The 18925-nt window shown below is 45.5% G+C and overlaps 1 protein-coding gene across 9 annotated transcripts in view; it reads left to right on the forward strand.

Annotated features, from left to right (window-relative positions):
- Positions 1-18925, forward strand: part of lama2 (laminin, alpha 2) — a 100047-nt gene that overhangs the window by 22558 nt on the left and 58564 nt on the right. For all 9 annotated transcript variants that reach the window (XM_035423835.1, XM_035423844.1, XM_035423841.1 and 6 more), the window contains exons 4-13: positions 5063-5305; positions 7058-7237; positions 7944-8033; positions 8224-8341; positions 8611-8789; positions 8930-9029; positions 9163-9323; positions 10607-10747; positions 12226-12396; positions 18383-18484. In XM_035423835.1, the coding sequence (XP_035279726.1) occupies positions 5063-5305; positions 7058-7237; positions 7944-8033; positions 8224-8341; positions 8611-8789; positions 8930-9029; positions 9163-9323; positions 10607-10747; positions 12226-12396; positions 18383-18484 (1485 nt within the window). The remainder of the gene's footprint in view (positions 1-5062; positions 5306-7057; positions 7238-7943; positions 8034-8223; positions 8342-8610; positions 8790-8929; positions 9030-9162; positions 9324-10606; positions 10748-12225; positions 12397-18382; positions 18485-18925) is intronic.

Here is an 18925-nt window from a genome sequence, read left to right on the forward strand (position 1 = left end):
CCCATAACTCAAATGACTACCTTTAAAACAAACTGATCAGTGTTAAATCAACTCTTACAGAGGCCATATGGTCCCCATCGGACTCATATGTACTCTGTTAGAGTAGACCTAACACTGGACACTCTGCAGTGCATGCAAGGCAGGGATATGGAAGGCCATTCTCGTGCGAACTTGCGATGATCCTCGGCCCAGATGCTTAGTCTTAGAGGGCTCCGTCTCCCCAGGAGCACGGCGGGGTCTCAGGAAACCCGCTGCAGATGTGCATTCCACCTGGTCACGCTCGCGTTCTGTCACGTCACTTTGCTAAACAGTCATCCGTTCTCCATTGTAGTCACATGCTCCCTTTTGACTGAAAAGCTCACGTCTTAAATTGAATTACTCGATATTGCCAATCTCTCTCTCTCTCTTTCTCTCTCCTGCTCATTTTATTGTTGTTAGCCTGCAGCAGAGGAAGCTAATAAATGCGCAATCATCCTAGTAACAGTAGATTACTGAGAATAACCCTGCTGGAACAGAGAAAAGTCATTCCCATTATGCCCACAAAGCAGAATTTCCATTGGCTCACCCTAGTTAATGCTGTAAGAAAGAGCTTATACTTCTCTACCCTTCAAGCTATTGTGACCTGATGAAGTTTGCAGTGGCACTTATGAAGGGGCGACTCGACTCGAATCTAAGACTGTCCGACTGCCTGTAAGGACAGCCCTGTCGGTGACCTGCAGCTGTAAATAATTAGTCAAACTGGAAGCCCTCAATTAATCTAATGATATGTTTCAGTCTTCCAGGGGTGGGGAAAGTGTTTAACTCTGTCTGCAACAGAGGAAATGGAAAAGAAAGGATACTTTGTTGGAATGTGGCATTTGTGCATGTGTGGGTGTGTGTGTGTGTGCATGTGTGTTCATGTGTGCATGCGTGAGGTCGGGTGTGTGTGATTTGATGTTCCCCTGGGATGCTGATTTAATCACAGATGATTCCTGATTTTTACACTGTGCACTCTCCCATATCGTTGCGGTAGCGTTTGGTTCATGGCTATTTGTCCTCCTCTTGAGTTATTTCGTGCGGAGGTCAAAGTGCCTGTCTCGCTGGACCCGGGCAAAAGTGAAAATGAAAAAATAGAAACGGGAGAGACATCTGCTTCATTATCATGAATCTGTCACAGACCAAGGGTTGCGGGAGGTGGGTCACATTTGCATTAATTGTGATGCCACTCAGCTCATTACTCGGTGGAGGGGAGGGTGGGGGAGGTGTTTTGTGATGAGGTATTGTGGAAAGTGCTATCCTCCTTGCTATCTGTGTTACATGAAGTATTTGCAATTACACGGAACGTATAGTGTGTTCATAAGCCATAACTCCCAATGTTTAATTTGTTATTGAAACCTGATGTGTAGAAAAATGGCAGCTCAACCCGTTGAGATTAAACACATCAGTAACTGTAGATTCTCACCATGGTGATAAAATCACTCCGACGCATCATCCTGGAAATTTGATAGTTTGGCAGGTACCACTACACAGTGCTGGAACTGCATTGCATTATTTATATTCCAGAGAACACCGTGTCATATAAAATTTATTGTCGGCAACGTGATAAAGAAATATTTTACAAAATCCCAAGAATGTAGCTTCTAAGCGGAACAGCTGCGGCAGCGAAATAAAATAAAATAAAATAATCACGGGTATAGTGATGTAATGCACGGAATAGTGCTGCGCAGGGGTTGAGCAGGTATGTTTGTTGAACTGCATTTACTGTGCCGCCAGACCATTATCATTCTGCGGCGATTAATGACGTTCTTTTCGTTTGTGCGGCGTTCGGCGCGCGCACGCCGTGTTTTTTATTATCTCAAATTGAATCCTGTTTCTGCCTAGCGTGGCCGCGTTTCCCCTGGAGCCGTTCTGTTTACTGTCGTCTGAGAGGCAAATGAATCTGAGCTTTCGGCGCCCCCGGCGATGTGTGTGAACGCTTCCGCGTCGTCCGCGACGACGGCGGGCTCGTCTCCCCCCTCGCTATTCCCGAAGCCCCCCCCAGACTGGAAATCTGAATAATGACAGACGCTGATGGGCGAGGGCAACGTCCCGGCTACTCTCTCGCGGAGAACCGCAGTCATTACGGGGCTGCCAGCCCCGCTGCACTTCTGTCCAGTCGCGTGATGCGATGGCAGAGCCCGTCATTAGCTTAGCGCCTCGCGCGGACGTGGCTGCACTGGAGTCAGAGATCCCACAGGCTGGGGAGACATAATCACGTCTCCCGCCTCACGGCGGCCCCACCAGTCAAGTCTAACCACCTTGCTGTAGGTCACCAGAGGCGCTCGCTAGACGTCTCCCCAGCAGCTGAAGTTTCACTCTTGTGCCATCGGCGTTTTCGATACGAAAACCCTTACAGTGCGAAGGCTACGACGATCCGTGTTTTAGACAGTGACCTTTCTGTCATTAGAAAAGTGACGTTAGGACTTGACTAGGAGAACAGAGGCGACAGAGCTGTGATATGCACGGCGCTGTCACTCAGATGAGATGAGAGCAAGCCCTGTAGTCTGAAATGCACAGCTAAACAGATACATTTACAAGATAACATCTAAATGTGCCATCTCACACGTACTGCATCTTAAAATGCATTCAGGGGGAAAAAGAAAAATAAATGAATGCATGAATACATAATAAACGACATGCAATTATATCCAAGTAAAGCTGTAGACTGTAGAGTAGGGATATGCTCCAAGATTCAAATATTTTCTGTTCCTGCACTGACTGTGGTCTCCATACCCATTCTCAGGTTCGAAAATGGACCTAGCATCACCCTCTCAAGTACACTACAAATGTAGTCTGTCTATGCCAAGTGTGCATGAAGATCATTACCCTACACTTCTTTTTCCATGGCCAAGTTTGAATTTTTCAGTATGTATGTCATTGGTTGATTGCCATCAGTGTTTTATTGTGACCTCCAATTGGTTCGCTTTCATCTTGAACTGTATCTACTCAACTTTTATTGGTTTGGTCCTTTTCAGCTTTTGAACCATAATGAAGATAAAATGGCAAAACATATTTGGTTTATAACCAAACACATTACTTCCCCTCTTTTTACATCAAGTGTGGCTGGAAATTCCCAGTTGGATAATGGTATATTAGTGCTCTGTAAATCATAATCCCTCCCTGGCATAGGAGACACCGCTCACTGCTTTTAAATGATCATTTATGGATGGATGTGTGTATGTTTGCATATATGCCATGAACGGTGTTCTGCTCCATGCTGGAGTCTCAGGACTCTGTTTTATTGCCTTGCAATGTTCCCGAGATTCTCATGGGGGAAGTGTCTCTTGATTCATTTGCAAGAATCTAAAAAAGCTACCGGCTTGACTTCTACTCTCGCAGGATGTGGTGAGTAAATCGATTTGTTAGCAGAGGAGCCATGTCAGTGTGCAAAAGCAACCGCTCTCATTACGTCTAGAAACTGCCGAGGTATTGGAGGCCAACTCCTCCCGACCTCTGCTGATAGGTGGACAGGCCACATTTCACAGCTTGCGCGCGCGCGTGTGTGTGTGAGCGCTTGCGCGTGGGTGTATGTGCGTAAAGGCCAACCTGCTTCGCTAAATTAGAATGTATATGACTGCATATGATTTATTTTATACATGACAAGGGAGCAGAGATTGGTATGCTATTCATAGACAGGGAGCTGTTTCTCTCTGGGTGATTGCCTGAGTGTGGACTGTGAGTGAAGAGTAGCTCGTCTCCCGAGAATAGTCGCTATGAAATATGAAGCATATGCCACATACTTCAGAGACCATAGTCAGTCCTTAGGGGCACATTGCACAGAACCTGCAGGCTTCAGAACACCTGGTTCAGAGGGACTATGATACTAATTTTCTTAATACAAGTTTCACTGATGCTGTAACATTGTGTATTACTCAGTTGGTTTTAACAAATTTGAATGAGTGACGTTTTTCATATTTCCACTACACAGTACAGAGGGGGGGGTGGGGGGGGGGGGGGAGACAGAGACAGATGTTGTCCCGCCCATCGACCTCTGACCCGAAATCCACAAATGCTTGACACAAATATCATCTCAGACTGTGATCATCTGCTCACATACCTCCCTAGCGCAAACAGATGTGGCGTTTTAAAGAGCTCTGGGTCTTTTTCTGTGTACGCAGTCTTCCTGGTCCTACCGTGCATGGGCTGGAAGTTTAATCAACAACTTTTGGGAAGCACATCAGCCCCCCTTCTTCTCATTTCCTTCAAATAAAGGAAACAAAGAGCTTTTGTAGCATTTCCCCCGCTACCTGAGTGAAATCATATTCAGTTTCAGTACAGGGGATGTGTGTGGGTTCGACAGCCTTTTTCTCCATTGTAAATGGTGAAATGCAATACCGTTATCTACGGTGGATGAAAGGGGACTGTACTGAGTCATTTCTTATGTCAATTCTGAAAGTGTAGCTTTTACGTCTCTCGTGACCAGAGACACATAAACTCGAAATAGCAGGCTACAAAAGGCTGTGTTTTTTTTCTGCCCTCTTTAAACAAGGTTGAATGTCTTCTTGCCCCTAAGCTCCTTGTCGCAGAATGTTTTATTTTCTTTTTTTTTTTTTTTTTTTTTGCAGACAGCGTTTTAGGGGCTGCTCTTCAGTGGGGGAGTGATAAGGCAGAGTAGCCGTACTGTAAGAGCAGCCTCGTCGCTGCTCAGGTTACGCAAACGTGCAAGCCGATCTGCCCCCGGGCGCTCCCGCGTGGAACACGAGAGAGGATGGGATCATGGGAATGTCTTTTTCCTTTATTTTATTAGACAGCGTCAGTTGGTTGCACATGGGTATCGCCTTACAAATCTGCACTAGAGGGACAGCCAGAACCCAATAATACTCAGGCCTGAATCCTCCATGGTATTCTCTGTATGGTTAGGATCAGAATTAACACCCCCCCCCCATCACAGATCCATTCAATGTGTCAATTAACAGTTTTCTGGGGGGGAGGCAAATAACAAGAGATAACAACAGGAACACATTCCCACCATGTGTAGTTGTAGTGCAGATATACATTTGGATGCTGAGCTCTCACTGTTGTGTGCAATGCTTGTTGCTCATAGGTGTTCCAGGTCGCCTATGTCATCCTGAAGGCAGCCAACTCCCCCCGTCCTGGGAACTGGGTGCTGGAGCGCTCCCTGGACGGGGTCACCTTCACCCCCTGGCAGTATTTTGCCATCACCGACACAGAATGCATCACTCGATTCAACATCACGCCCAGGACGGGCCCGCCCTCCTACACGGAGGACGATGAGGTCATCTGCACGTCTTTCTACTCCAAGATTCACCCGCTGGAGAATGGGGAGGTGAGGGGGCGGAGCCACACTTTACTCAAAGGGTTCCCTTGATCAAATAGTCTTGTTCTGTTACTTTTTCTGTAGGCGTCCGAACAGAGATTAAATTAATGCAGTTTATGGTGGTTTAAGTGCAAACCTTGAAAAAAAATTCTAACCAAATTGTATAAACAACAAATGTAAATAGCATACAACACTGAAGAAAAAAAAAACACCAAAAAGAACAACTGAAAATGCTTTTCATAGTAGAAAAGGTAAATCAGAGAAAGCAACCTGAAAAAAACGTTTAAAAGACCTCTAAGAATCCTGACTTCAAAAACAAGCAAATGTAGGGCACACCTTATAGAAAAAACTGAAAGAATTGAAAATAATAGAAAAGATGGAATGAAAGCTATGCATAATAAATATTTTATCAGTAGGACACAGCAGCAATACTGGCTTTTGAAGAAAAAAAAAGATAAAGAAGCATATACTCAGACTCATTAATGGTATGTCAACTTTATAATGTATTCTAATTAGGTTATTAATTAATATTACAATATACTTTGAATAAGACGTCTCTTTTTGGTTTACAAAATAATACATAATAGTATACTTTATGATTTCTTTAGCTTTGACATATCTGTAAATAACATATTGAACTCGAGTTCAGACATTCTCCTTGTGATGGTGTGACACGACTAAAATCTAAAGTCTCTGCTTTCACCCAGTTCACACAGACGCACACGCATCTGTGCATCCAAATAGGTACTCGTGGTGAAGCCCTGTGAGGCTGGGCCAGGGCTTCTTTGACTGGCCGCATGTTGCAGCGATTTCTTCTTTCAAATTGGCAATTCGGGAAGATTACCGCGGCGGCGTGTAGCCTTTCTCATTAACGGGAGGGCGCAGGTCCCGACGAGGTGGCTCACCCACGCGTTTTCGGGGCGCCCCGCGCCCACTCCCTCTTCTCCGCGCCTCTCGTGTTCCCCTCCCACTCGAGAGACGTCGCGCGTGGAAAAAAAACTCCGCCGCCTGCCTGTCAGAGCCTTGTGAGGTGGTGACAGGAACCTTCGAGGATGATCATTCCGAAACAATAACGAGTGGGTGGGAGGTGTCAAAACACGGCAAACATTTGATTGAAACTGTCCTCAATTATCTCCTCAAACTGCGCTAAGCAAACTATACATTAAAAAGCAATTAAAGTCACACTCCGCTGATTTCTTCTCTCTCTCTCTCTCTAAATAACACAGGCATCAACAAGACAGTCTGTAGAGATTTTAGCATGAGAAATGCATGGTAAAGGGAAAAAGAAAAAAAGTAACTTTGGGGAATTGATGCTGTCGAGTCAACTTATTATTCATTAAAAATAAATATAAATATTCATTAAAATCCATCAACATTTAGCACATAATTATAAGGCACTGCACTCCATTAATATAACATATCTCCAGTGAAGATCAAATTATTCAGGTGAATGGTTTTAACATGTGTTTTCTGGCATTGTTAGTGACATCTTTAAATGTTTAACCACCCCATTCCAATCTATTTATAAGTGTTACTAATTGGTGTGGTACAGATTTTTTTTTTTTTTAGTTTTTTTTTTTTACTTTTAGTAAAAGTCCTTTTTAAATGGAAAATTTGTCTTTAGGTAAAGATCTATGTATAAAAGAGCTGCTTTAAGTTTATTGGATCACCAAAGCATTACTTGTTGGTGCCAGTATTACAAATGCTGTATTCGTAGTCTGTAACTTACCTATTGCACCGCGGGGTTGGTGTGGGGTACAGATTCACACCTCGCTGATCAACGGGAGGCCCAGCGCGGACGACCCCTCCCCAACATTGCTCAACTTCACTTCCGCCCGCTACATCCGCCTGCAGTTCCAGCGAATCAGGACCTTGAACGCCGACCTCATGACTCTGGTTTTCAACGACCAGCAGGATTTGGACCCCATCGTAACCAGACGGGTGAGCTTGTTGTGGTTGTTTACCGCGCAGTGCCAGCGATGCCTCTCACTTACGTGTTCAACGTCTGCCCGACCAAACCATCAGTCGTTATTCGCGCCTTCCACCTGCCAGATTGTAAATCTGGGACAATTTTGACTGCATATTTTTTCTCGCCTGACACCTGGGTCTTAATTAAAAATGACCCCTTTTAAGAAAGCGATTCATTTTAGGGGAATGTCCACCCCATTGTGCGCTGATTCCAGTCCAAAGTCACTTTTGACTTCCTGCGTTCTTGATAATTTGCAGGCAGATGGAGTGCGAGATTTTTCATTACTGGGTGCTATTTGATAGTCAAGCCGCGCGTTCACTGTGAAGTCATCCTAAGGGGAGTTTGTACAGCTGTATATTAAAATGCTCTTGATATTCTGATGCGGTGAAACACTGAATTCCAATGATTTTCTTGACCTGACTTGATTTCGTAGAGTCACTGAGGATCAGACATTTTTGAACAACTACGTTAGATTCTTGTATCTTGTATCTATGCATTTCACCACATTGTTCATAATGCAATGCTTTTGAAAATTTGAATGCGCATTGTTGGAGCTTATTTCATATTTTTATGTTTCATTTTTCCATTCCTGTAATATTTATTTTCAATATATTACAATGACGGGAAAAGACATTTCCTGACATGCTGTGTGACAGTTTTTCTTGTTTTGATTTGCAGTATTACTATTCGATTAAGGATATATCGATTGGTGGGATGTGTATCTGCTATGGTCATGCAAAAGCATGTCCCCTCAACAACCAGACAAAGGTTTGTGAATATTTCAGGGCTTTAATGTCTAACGTTTCTATATAGCTAGACCTCCACTTAGACACTGCAAATAGACACTGTGCATTATTTTATATCCTTATCTTCTTGTGCGTGTAAATTTTGTTGTGTGTGAGAAGGACCCATCAATCTTTAGTGGTGATGACCTTTAACCCTTTCTCACTGGTACCAGAAATTCAGCTGTGAGTGTGAGCACAACACATGCGGTGAGAGTTGCGATCGCTGTTGTCCTGGATACAACCAGAAGCAGTGGATGGCTGGAACCTTCCTCACGCGACACGTCTGTGAGAGTAAGCCAACGATACCGCCTGACAGGAACAACCAGGAGAAACTTATCATGGGTTTAACTTACTGAGCTTGTAGACAGTTTGGCCTCTTATCAGCTATAAATCTTAATAAATTCTTTCCTCTGACATGACGGTACTTTGCTTTCAAAGGAGGAATGACTTTATTAGTGATACCCATGTGAAAACCGATCTCTGGTCATCATATCAAAACTGAAGGATCTCTGAGGAGTGGAGCCGTCGGATCACAAGGGTGCGGCCTGCTCTGCTTTCAGAATGCAACTGTCACGGGAAATCCGAGGAGTGCTACTACAACCAGACCGTCGCAGACAGGAAGCAGAGCTTGAACGTCAATGGCGAGTACGAGGGCGGAGGCGTGTGCCTCAGGTGTTCCCGCAACACCGCCGGGGTGAACTGCCAGTCCTGCGCGGACGGCTACTTCAGGCCGAGCGAGGTACGTTTCGGTCACCGCAGTCCCCAGTACGCGCAGCACGGATGGTCACCCTCGCTGCTCCGTGATGCCGCTTTTAAGACTTTGACGTTTCCCCTTTGTCCGGAGAGCCGCAGTTGTCTTGTGTTGTCGTCACGTTCCAGGTGCGTCCGGAGGAGTCCAACCCCTGCAGGACCTGTTCATGTGATGTCAGAGGCTCCCTTCACCAAATCTGTATCCCGGACGAATCCCAGGCTGAAGGAGGTGCGGTACATAAGCCAGCCTGTCCATACCCGGATACTTTTGAACATCCTTAAGTACGGTAATTCACTCTTGAGGGAAGCCTGACCTCTCTATCGTTGACATTGATCCTTTTCGATTGCGGGTCCCTTAACAGCCCTGTCTGCCGGGTCCTGCCGCTGCAAGCCGGGTTTCGGAGGTGACAGGTGCGACAGGTGTGCCTTCGGGCACCGCGATTTCCCGCACTGCGTGCCCTGTACCTGCAATATTTACGGGAGCCGAAACAAGGACCCCTGTGTGTTGCCCTGCACCTGTAAGGTAAGCCCACATCTTCCCAGGTCGCTGTAATTGGTAGATGCTGACTTTCAATCCCTGGCTTTAAATCCCATAGTAGAATGGGAATACTAGATGAGAAAGTACAGCATCTTAGGAATTCATTTGATTGGATGTTTCTAGCATTTATTAAAGAACCTTGTGAATGTCATTGAAGCATTTATTTCAAAGGGGGTCTGATTTAAAATAGTCATTTGCTTTTCGCATAAAATTGTTTTTTTAGCTGTAATTAGCTCATGATGCACTCTGTTTGATGGAGAACATTATAGTGATGAGGCTCACAAATATGAGTATTCATGCACGGGATGAATCTATTTACTTTCATTCATTGCTGCTGTTGCTGCTGCTGTTGCTGCTTCTGCGTCTGCTGATGACGATGATGATAATGATGATGATGATGACGACGATGACGACGACAATAATTATTATCATTGCCATCAATTATCTTATCTGCCTTTAGCTTATTGCTATTTTTAAAACGTATTTACATACCTACTGATAATGGTTCGAAATTGAGTGCGTAATAAAATTGCTTTATTACTTCTGCGCCAATAAAACAGTCTGCTAAAGTTTCAGACACAAAAATTACGGTAGGACTCCTCCTGTAATAGCTCTCTTTACACACAGCTGGCTATTGTTTTTAAAAAAATGCGAGCAGAAGTGCAAGTAAAGAGCCAAGCTGGATACGTTCCCATATTTGAACGCGAGGCTATCGCTAGGGCAGTCCCCACGTACCAGGATAATAGCTGCACAAACACGGTTGGAAGCAAATGTATCAGGATGTGGTAATTGGAGCAGCTTTCTCGATGCTCTCCTCAGCATTCTTGTGTCTACTGGGCCCCATCTAGACAACTAACCGCCGCAAACTAGAGAGACCGGGCCCGTGTTTCCGAGGGTTTCGAATTAGCGAGAAGAACGAAAACACCACAATCCCATTAGGAGACGTTGGATGCATTTGGCCACGAAGAACGAGCTCTACCCAGGATACTGAGTAACCGATTCAACATGAAGCCATCATTTAGCGACTCGGGCGCCAGTACTGTTATCTAATTGGATTTCCTGTGAGAGGTACTGTATGATTTTGTGGAAGTTCGGAGCAGGCCGTGACCTGTTGAGGTCAAAGTTCGTCGGCTGTGTTTTCATACAGTTTCTTGTGAAATAATTTTCGAAAGAATTAAGTTATGACAAAACTGGGCCGCCCAGTTCCACAGCACAGAGTACTCACTCCTTCCTCATCCAATTATTGCTCCCCTCTCATTTTTTTTCAGGACAACGTGGAGGGGGCCAGCTGCGACCGCTGCAAGGCGGGTTTCTACCATCTCCGCGGCGACGACCCGCGCGGCTGCGAGAAGTGCTACTGCTCTGGCGTGGCGAGCCGCTGCTCGGACTCCCACTGGACGTACAGTAACGTAAGAGACGCGCCGCGACCGCGCCGCGTTGACCGGCCCCGTCTTCCGACCGCTTCCCTCAACTCCGCTCCGCCTCTCATTAGCGCTGGCCCGCTGCGCTGCAGACTTCCCACTCCTTCGCGAGGGGGAAAGGAAAACAGCGGGATCATTAAAACCGGGGTGCTGCTTGCCCTAATGCCGTCGTCAGGCGTACTTGGGAGAAGGAAGGTGGCGTAGAGCTGTAAATACGGGCTGATTTATTCGCTGCCACGGGGGGACGCGGTGGCTGGGCGAGGCGGGGAGAGGTGAGAGGTTAATAGTCTGCAGGAGCGCGTGTTGGTAAACAGAGGGAGGGGGGTGGGAGCGAGAGCGAGCGAGCGAGCGCCCGGGCGCCGCTGGATTATGGGAAATGATATACACCGCGATGCTCTGTGTGACAGGGACTCACATCTGTCTCTGTAATTAACCTGACCTTGAGTTCTCCCTTCAAATCACCATTTGCTTTAATCACTGCTGCCTGCACTGTAATTGTATGTGTGCCTTGCCTGTGTGTGTGTGTGCTCTCGCATGCAAATGCGTATGCGCGTGTGGGTCTGTGTGCTGCGCCGCTTACGATAGGCGACAAAGTATTTCAAAGTGTCTTGAGCGGAAGATCATCTTTTAATTTGACCTCATTAAAAAGCCCGCGGTGTTACATCTCTTCTTTAACTTTGATGTACCATGGGGGCATTTTTTTTTTGCGAGAGGGTCAAGAGCTTATTACTGTGAACAGGTACACTCTTTACAGAAACATGGATTTTTACCTCACTATGAGGACAAATACCTGAGAGTGGGTCGTACTATCAGCTCTGAAGTACATATAAGTAGAAACTACTTTAATCTAGCAGTGCTCATGTTAAATAAAATATATAGCCGGCGTGGAGTTTTTTCACAGATTCAAATAAAAATGAGGGAAAAAACACTAATTTCAGTTCGGATGGTAATTTTCAGTTCTACCATTAGTCTTTTTTATGTGCCAGTGTAGTGCGGGCCCCATCAGGGACTCAAATTGCAAAAAAGGGGACAAGAACTATCCAGAATTATTGCAGCTATAATTTAGATAAATTAATCTACTGGTAGCACACATTTTCTCCCGTAGATTGTAATCAGGCAAAAATCTAAAGCCAAATCCAGCTAAATACCGACCAAGCGATAGGGATCATAGCCTGGCGGAGGGAAATAACTATTTAATAAATTAATTTGGGAGAGGTCAAACTTGGGGACATTTTATTCCCTACATTTTAAAATGGAGGGAAATGACAGAAAATGTGCTTAATAAAAACATAAACCTTTGTTGATATTTGTCAGCAGATGCTGGATACTAATGCTAATGGAGTGTTTGTGAGTTTGAGTTCACGGTGTTGAGCGCTTGATAAAATAAAGGGATTTTGGGTATATGTGGACAGACTCTCTCTTGGGGGGGGGGTGCTGGCTGATCCCCTGCGACTTTTCCCGGCCAGGTGACGACCATGTCGGGGTGGTTCCTGACCGGGTCGGACCGCAAGGCCAGGATGTGGCCGAGGCCCGGCGGGGAGGGGCTCCAGCAGCTCCAGATCAGCAACGCGGAGGCCCAGAGACACCTGCCTGCGCTGTACTACTGGAGCGCCCCCGCCCTGTACCTGGGGAACAAGGTCAGGACACCCCTCTCGGCCTCCCAGAGCTCTGACTGTGCGTATAGAGGAGCAGGCAGAGGAATGATGTTTTTTAAGGACACCCAACACTGCTCTGCTGTCATGTCCTCATTACTCAACGAGACTCAAACTGCCTCCGACTCTTTTCTTTGTTGCTTATCGAATGGTTTATAAATGGCCAGTAATTAATTTTTTTCCTCCTGTTCTATACAGTGACATTGATTCTCCCCCTCCCTTCCGCTATTTCTGTTGTCTTACTGTATTCATTTTGTCTTCGCCCTTCAAGGCATTTCCAGAACAAATAGACGCATTCGGTTCAAGTAGAAATTGTGTTTCCCGGGCGATATTCATCGGGCGTGTACGCCGTGTGTCTTTGCTCTTTCCCCTGAATGTCCAAAAGAAACAGCCATGAGCTTTGTATGTCATCCAAATGGGAAGCAAATGTTTGCTTGAACGTGGCAGTCAGTCAGGGTTTGTGCAAAGCGATCAGACAACGGTGCAGAGAAAATTTCTCATGCTACAGTAACGCTGAAAGTCCAACCCAATTACTCCCGTACATCTTCCGCGCCATGTTTCATCTTATAAATTATGGCTGTCGAGACGTACATTAGCGGTGACAGCCCACTTCCTAATGAAAACGAGAAATCGATGTATTTTCCCCACTCCGAGGGTCTGCTTCTGCCTGTGGTCCTGCGGTGTGTGTCCGCACGGAGATCTGGTGTTGCATGATGTATTGGGGGAGCGTTCTAGCACATGACGGCTGGTGTGTGAGCAGAGAATTAGATGTATATCATGGGTGTGTGTATGTCAGTTTGTGTGTGTGTGTGTGTCAGTGTGTGTGCCTGGACTTGTGTCTGTATGGGTGGGCGTGTGTGTATGTGTGTGTGTGGGTGGGTGGGTGGGTGGGTGGGTGGGTGTGTGCATATGTGTGGGTGGATGTGTGTGTGTGTGTGTGTGTGTGTGTGTGTGTGCCTGCGGTCATGTGTGTGTGGGTGGATGGGTGTGTGTGTGTGTGTGTGGGTGGATGGGTGTGTGTGTGTGTCTGTGTGTTTGTGTGTGTGTGCATGGATGGCTAGGTGGGTGGGTGTTTCATAGCACATTCATGAGGGTGCTGAAAGGAGGGTTTGCTGTTGGTATTGCTGTTGGTGCTAGATTCCATTGTTTTCTGTATCCAGTACAAAACATTGCACATGGCAGACACAGACAGATGTATACCCTATAGAACTCCACTGCATTGTAATACACATGAATAAATACATACGATGAATGCAAAGCGACAAGGCAATAATGAATTGTCCTCACTTGCAATCAGACTGCATTTTAATGTGTAACGTATTGCATGCACAAAGATGTGCATCTTAATTACTTCCTACCTTTACTGTGGCTTTTTGTTTATCGAAATATAGGCTGGAGCTAAACGCTGGTGCTTGGGCGCATTATGAGAGGTTTACAGTCGGTGGTAAAGCCAATAAACCCGAAAACAAATCCTGATTAACTTTTTCTCGACTAAAGATCCCGCGCCTTGATTGACGGTTGCCCGCGAAAGGGGCTGCCTCCTGCCTTCTCCCGGGTAGGCAAAGTGAAAGGAATAGCACCAATTACAGTGCCTGCCTCCTCACTGAGTTGTGACCTATCACTGGTAATAGACTATTATGATGATAAATGAACCCATCTCAGCAGCGCCTGTCTGAGTGCACACTCCAGCGCTCTCCCTCTGAAAAGAGGGGCCATTACCCCGCGCCTTCAGATTGACAAGGCTGACAGCGCAGTGGGCTCCGAATATGCATGGGTGGACGGAGATGATTGTTTTACCCAAACGAATATATTTACAGTGGCTTCCTCGGAGGTAGCTCATGCGAGCTAACCGCCCCTCCCCGCCTCCCCGCTCCCCCCGTCCCCGTCCGAGCGCTCCTTTTTAACGGTCAGCAGTCAGCGGAAGGGTGGGGTGGGATTTAGGGGGGGGTAAGGGGGGGACACGCAGAGGCCCTCTTCGTCGCTGAGGGACCTGGGTTTATGTGTCCCCGGTTTCCACCGCACCCCCCGCTCTCGCCCTCCCCACCCGTGAATGCGCACAGCGGCATTGGGGCGTGATTGCGCTTGTATTGCCTTACACTCTGCTGGACCGCGGCTAAATGCTGTGGCCTAATTCAAAGCTCGGTCGGTTTAATGCGCTACGAGCTATGAAGAGCGTCTTTTTTTAAAACGATTGCGCTCGTTCAATTTTTTGGTTTAATTTTTATGCGTGTCATCACTCAACAATTGTAAAGTGCCCTGGTGCAGACTGCGGAGATTAGATTTACGTCTTTGAATGAGTCCCTAATGTATATCTGGATGACTATACCTGAAGGACAGTTGATATCATGCTGCCTTGTGTCAGATCTTATAGTGGGGTGGGTTAAATGAGGTCACGAAAGAGCCAGCCACAAGTCAGCTACAATTCTTTTCTGTCCAATACTGCACTTGTAATCATTACTTGAATTATTATATAACATAAGTTCATACAAACAACTTAGTGTGAGTCAACAGTTAGTTCAATTCAAGGTGTATGTGATCTGCACAATTAAAAGATTGTTTGCAAATTTAAATGTACTAATACAGCTATTTTTTTGTTGTCTAAAACTAAAGTAGTATTAAAGTATTGCTTTTGGTACTGTACTAAAGTATTATCTTTTGGTACTGCTGTATGATAACAAGGTTTGTTCAATGTGTTTTTTTCCTCCAGGAAAAAGTCAAATTGTGGGTTTCTTTGATGTGAGCAAAATTGAGTCTCTTCAGGATCAAATGAAGTATCCCCCGCCGCAGCAAATTATAAAAATCTAAAATGTCCTTTTCCAAGTAATTTTCATTTGGCTTAGTTCTCTGAAAACTTAATCAATCCTTACTAATGGAACTCTTTGCCTGTGTACAGTCCAGGTGCTTATATCATTTAAACTTTAAAAGTAAAATTCATCATCTATGACATTTATTATGGAAATCAGCCAGTAGAATTATGAGAAAATAACAGTAATTCTGAAAAATAATAAAACTTGCATTTTACCCCAGATACTCATAATTAACTGCAAGGCACTGGAAACACACAAACATTTAAAATATAAAGTAATGTTACAGTGTGCTCATGCTGCCAAGAATCAATGATCATAGCCAATATATTCTATATGCCACTGACGAAGAGTGAGGAGTCTTATGTAGAAACATGGAAGCATGACAATGACTTCTAAACAGCCGAGGAGTTTGAAAACAACAACCTATGTCCCAGTTAACCTCACTTCTGGAACTGTGGTACTTAAAGCGTTTCGCAGATGGGCACGTTTTGCAGATGCACGTGTTTTCGTTACGAACGAAGACCCAAATCGCCTCTTTTTTTTGGAGAGAAATCCTCCTTTGTAAGATGTGGAGTGGGTTGACCAGAGGGGAAAACAATCCCGGTTTGTCTCCTGGAAATGAAAACAAACAGGCCTGAGGCCCGTAACAAGGGAAGCAGATGTGCTGGGCTCCGGGCCCCTGTGTCCTGGTGGGAGCCTTGTTTAAAGAAGCCCAGTGGTGGTCTGGTGCTCATTTCCTGAGAGAAGGGCCCTAGACTTGTGATTATCCGACGCCAGCGAGGGGGCATGTTTGGTTTAGGATGGTCGGCCGGGTATCTCCCCCGAAGAATCTCGGCTCCCACGGGGTCGACAAAAGTGAGCATGAATTAAATTAGCCATCTGAGAAAGTCTATTTAATCTGAGGCTCAGGCCTTTCACGAAACTAGTATTTCGCCGTTTGGCTTTTTGGAGATAAGGGCCCCAGAGTGATCACAAGATTGTCTGAATGTCCGATCTCCACGCTTTTTACCAAAAAAAAAAAAACTAAAAAAAGTTTGTTCCAAAGCACGGGTGAGACATCGGAGTGGGTGTCCATTTTAATGAAAGTATTTTTTTTTTGATCCTGTAAATATGAATACTGGCCTCGCTTTTATCACTATATCAGCGCAGTGACACATGCTGCTACTTGGAAAACAAAGGTAAAAACGTGTGCACTTCCTCCCACCCAGAATGCACTTCACCTTCAGGGCTTTTGTTTGCCTGCAAGTGACGCATCTTGAAATTACAGAACGGTTATTACAGTACGGTGGAGATGACATTAAACTATTTAGCAGGCACCTCTTTCAGGATATTGTTTAAGCTATCCTTTGAATATTTATGGGGGAGGGGGGGGGGACTACTAAGGGCACATTCATGTGTTGTGAAGCAAGGATGTATAGTTCTTCTACCTTTACTAGACCAGGAAGCTAGTGTCTGCTCTTTACTAGACCAGGAAGCTAGTGTCTGCTCTTTACTAGACCAGGGAGCTAATATCTGTTCTTGTCATCACATTTCAGCAGCAGAAATATGCACTGAGAATTTGCAGCACCTGTAAAAGAAAAAAAAAAAAGGTGCTTGACTTTCTAATGACGGTAAATTCGGCTAGAAGTGCGTTTTCATTTTGGCCTCGCTCCGACCCTCGATTTGTGTGGGTCGGCACCGCCGCCGTCCGTTGAGGTTGATGAGCGGCGAAGAGGCCCCCGGATTCCCCCGGGGCCCGGTCTGGGGGTCGGCCCGGGTCAGCCTCTTGCCGTGGCTCCGACCTCTTAATGCACAGACGCCCCGCGGCCGCGCAGTACGGTCACAGCGGGAGAGCGCATTTGCATGGCTCAACAAGGCCTAGATGAGAAGGACGCTCTACGGGGGGTGGGGGGGCGGAAATGAAATTCAGATGCATTTCGATTCGTTCGGAGCATAGAGGAAAGCAGGCCAGGGCGCAGATGGAAAGCAGTAGGGGAAAAAGGAGCTGAAATAAAAATAATGATAAATAAAAAAAATGTAAAAATCTGAGAGTGGCTGACCTGACCATTACTGAAGCGCGACCGTATTCAATGGCTAGCCACTACACTTTCGGTAAAAAGCTAGCGAGAGTGAATCGTTGCCTTTTGCTGAGGCTTTCAGCTTTTCACATGTTGAGTGAGTCTGGGTCAACCTGGCTGAGAGACTAGGCTGCTGCTGAACGAATGAAAAAAATGATAGTAGCTTTTGTCGACGAGTCTGAGCATGGGTGCGTATGGACAGACAGGAGGGCAGCTTTTGTCTTCGGAGAAAGAAATTCATGCATTTCACAGAGCTGATGTTAATCTGTGGATTCAAAATTATACCACTTACCAATAAATGATCCTCGGTAACCATGGATGTGGCCCACTAAAAGTGAGTTCCCTAAATAAGGCATTTTCAGCTGTTTCTGATCTGGGGACCGCATACCCAGGCTCAAAGGCATCCAGAGTTCAAAGTTAAATTTGTGACCGTGGACACGTCGGGGTGGGGGGGGGTGGGGAGGGTGAGAGTACGATCCTGCTGCAGTAGCTTTGCGGACCCCCGGTTGAAAATCCTGGCTCTAAATGATTGCCATATAACCTGCAATATAAGTCTGCAGTCACCCTCTGAAGTGTCTCTAAAATGACATGATGACACAATCTCAAATGCATCCCTGCTTGACCTGCACTGACTCGGGAAAGCATGATGCTCTGTCTAAAACCTGTTTCAGTTGTCATGTACATCTCAATGATTCATTGGCCAGTCACTAAAATATTGCCCATTTTTCTTTTAACTAAGTAATAAGGAACAACATTTGAGACGTGACAGTAATTTAAATGATATAGCAGCGAGATCTCCTTAATGTATCATACGTTTCAGCCAAAATCTCATTGTGCCTCATAAATATTTACATTTTTAAATCTCTCTTTTGCTCTCTAAGGCCTTTACTTGTAGGAAAAATGCTGCTCCAAACATCCTTTCATATTTTTTTGCAGCGAAAATGTAAAAAAATGTAGCCCATTTCTACCCTTGTTTGACAAATTATTGCGGGTTTTATTTTAAAAAAGCTTTTATTTTAATGGTGTGCCCAAAAAGTTATTTATAAAAAAGGAGTATCTGACATTCATTGCTAACCGAGGTTACCTTGCTTTTGTTTTTGGATACAGCTCACCGCCTACGGAGGACAGTTGGTGTTTACAGTCTCTTATGAAACAGAAAGGAAGGACAAAGCCGTCAGACCCTCCACGTATGCTGATGTAATCATAGAGGTATGTACTAGGCAGCATTGTCCATGGCTTACGTTGGATTGCAGATATGAACTCATTTGGGTAACAGCATTAACCTATCATCAGAGGGACATTTTTCAATGCAAGGGCAGCGCTCAGTGAATTTGACTCATGGTTGGCTCAGGCTTTCTGTGTGACATACAATGTTAGTCCAACACCCCGATTGTGTAATGAATAAATTGTTTTTCTGTCTCTTTGAGAGTGTGCGCGGCTATTCCTGTCTGCAGCCTGCGCGTTGTTTAAAGTTCACTTCTGACGCGACTGACTAATTTGTCTGGTTCGGTTTGGAGAACAGTTTGTCTGCAGCTGTTGCACAGGGGTGTGTGCTCATGGTAATTCTGCAACATCTGTCTGTCGTTAGCCGAATTTGAGGGAGGAAAAAAAAAAAGTCAGGGCTAGCTTCGCTGTCTCACAGCGCTCCAC

This window comes from Anguilla anguilla, chromosome 6, assembly GCF_013347855.1.
Source record: "Anguilla anguilla isolate fAngAng1 chromosome 6, fAngAng1.pri, whole genome shotgun sequence".
In the NCBI taxonomy this organism is placed as follows: Eukaryota; Metazoa; Chordata; class Actinopteri; order Anguilliformes; family Anguillidae; genus Anguilla; species Anguilla anguilla.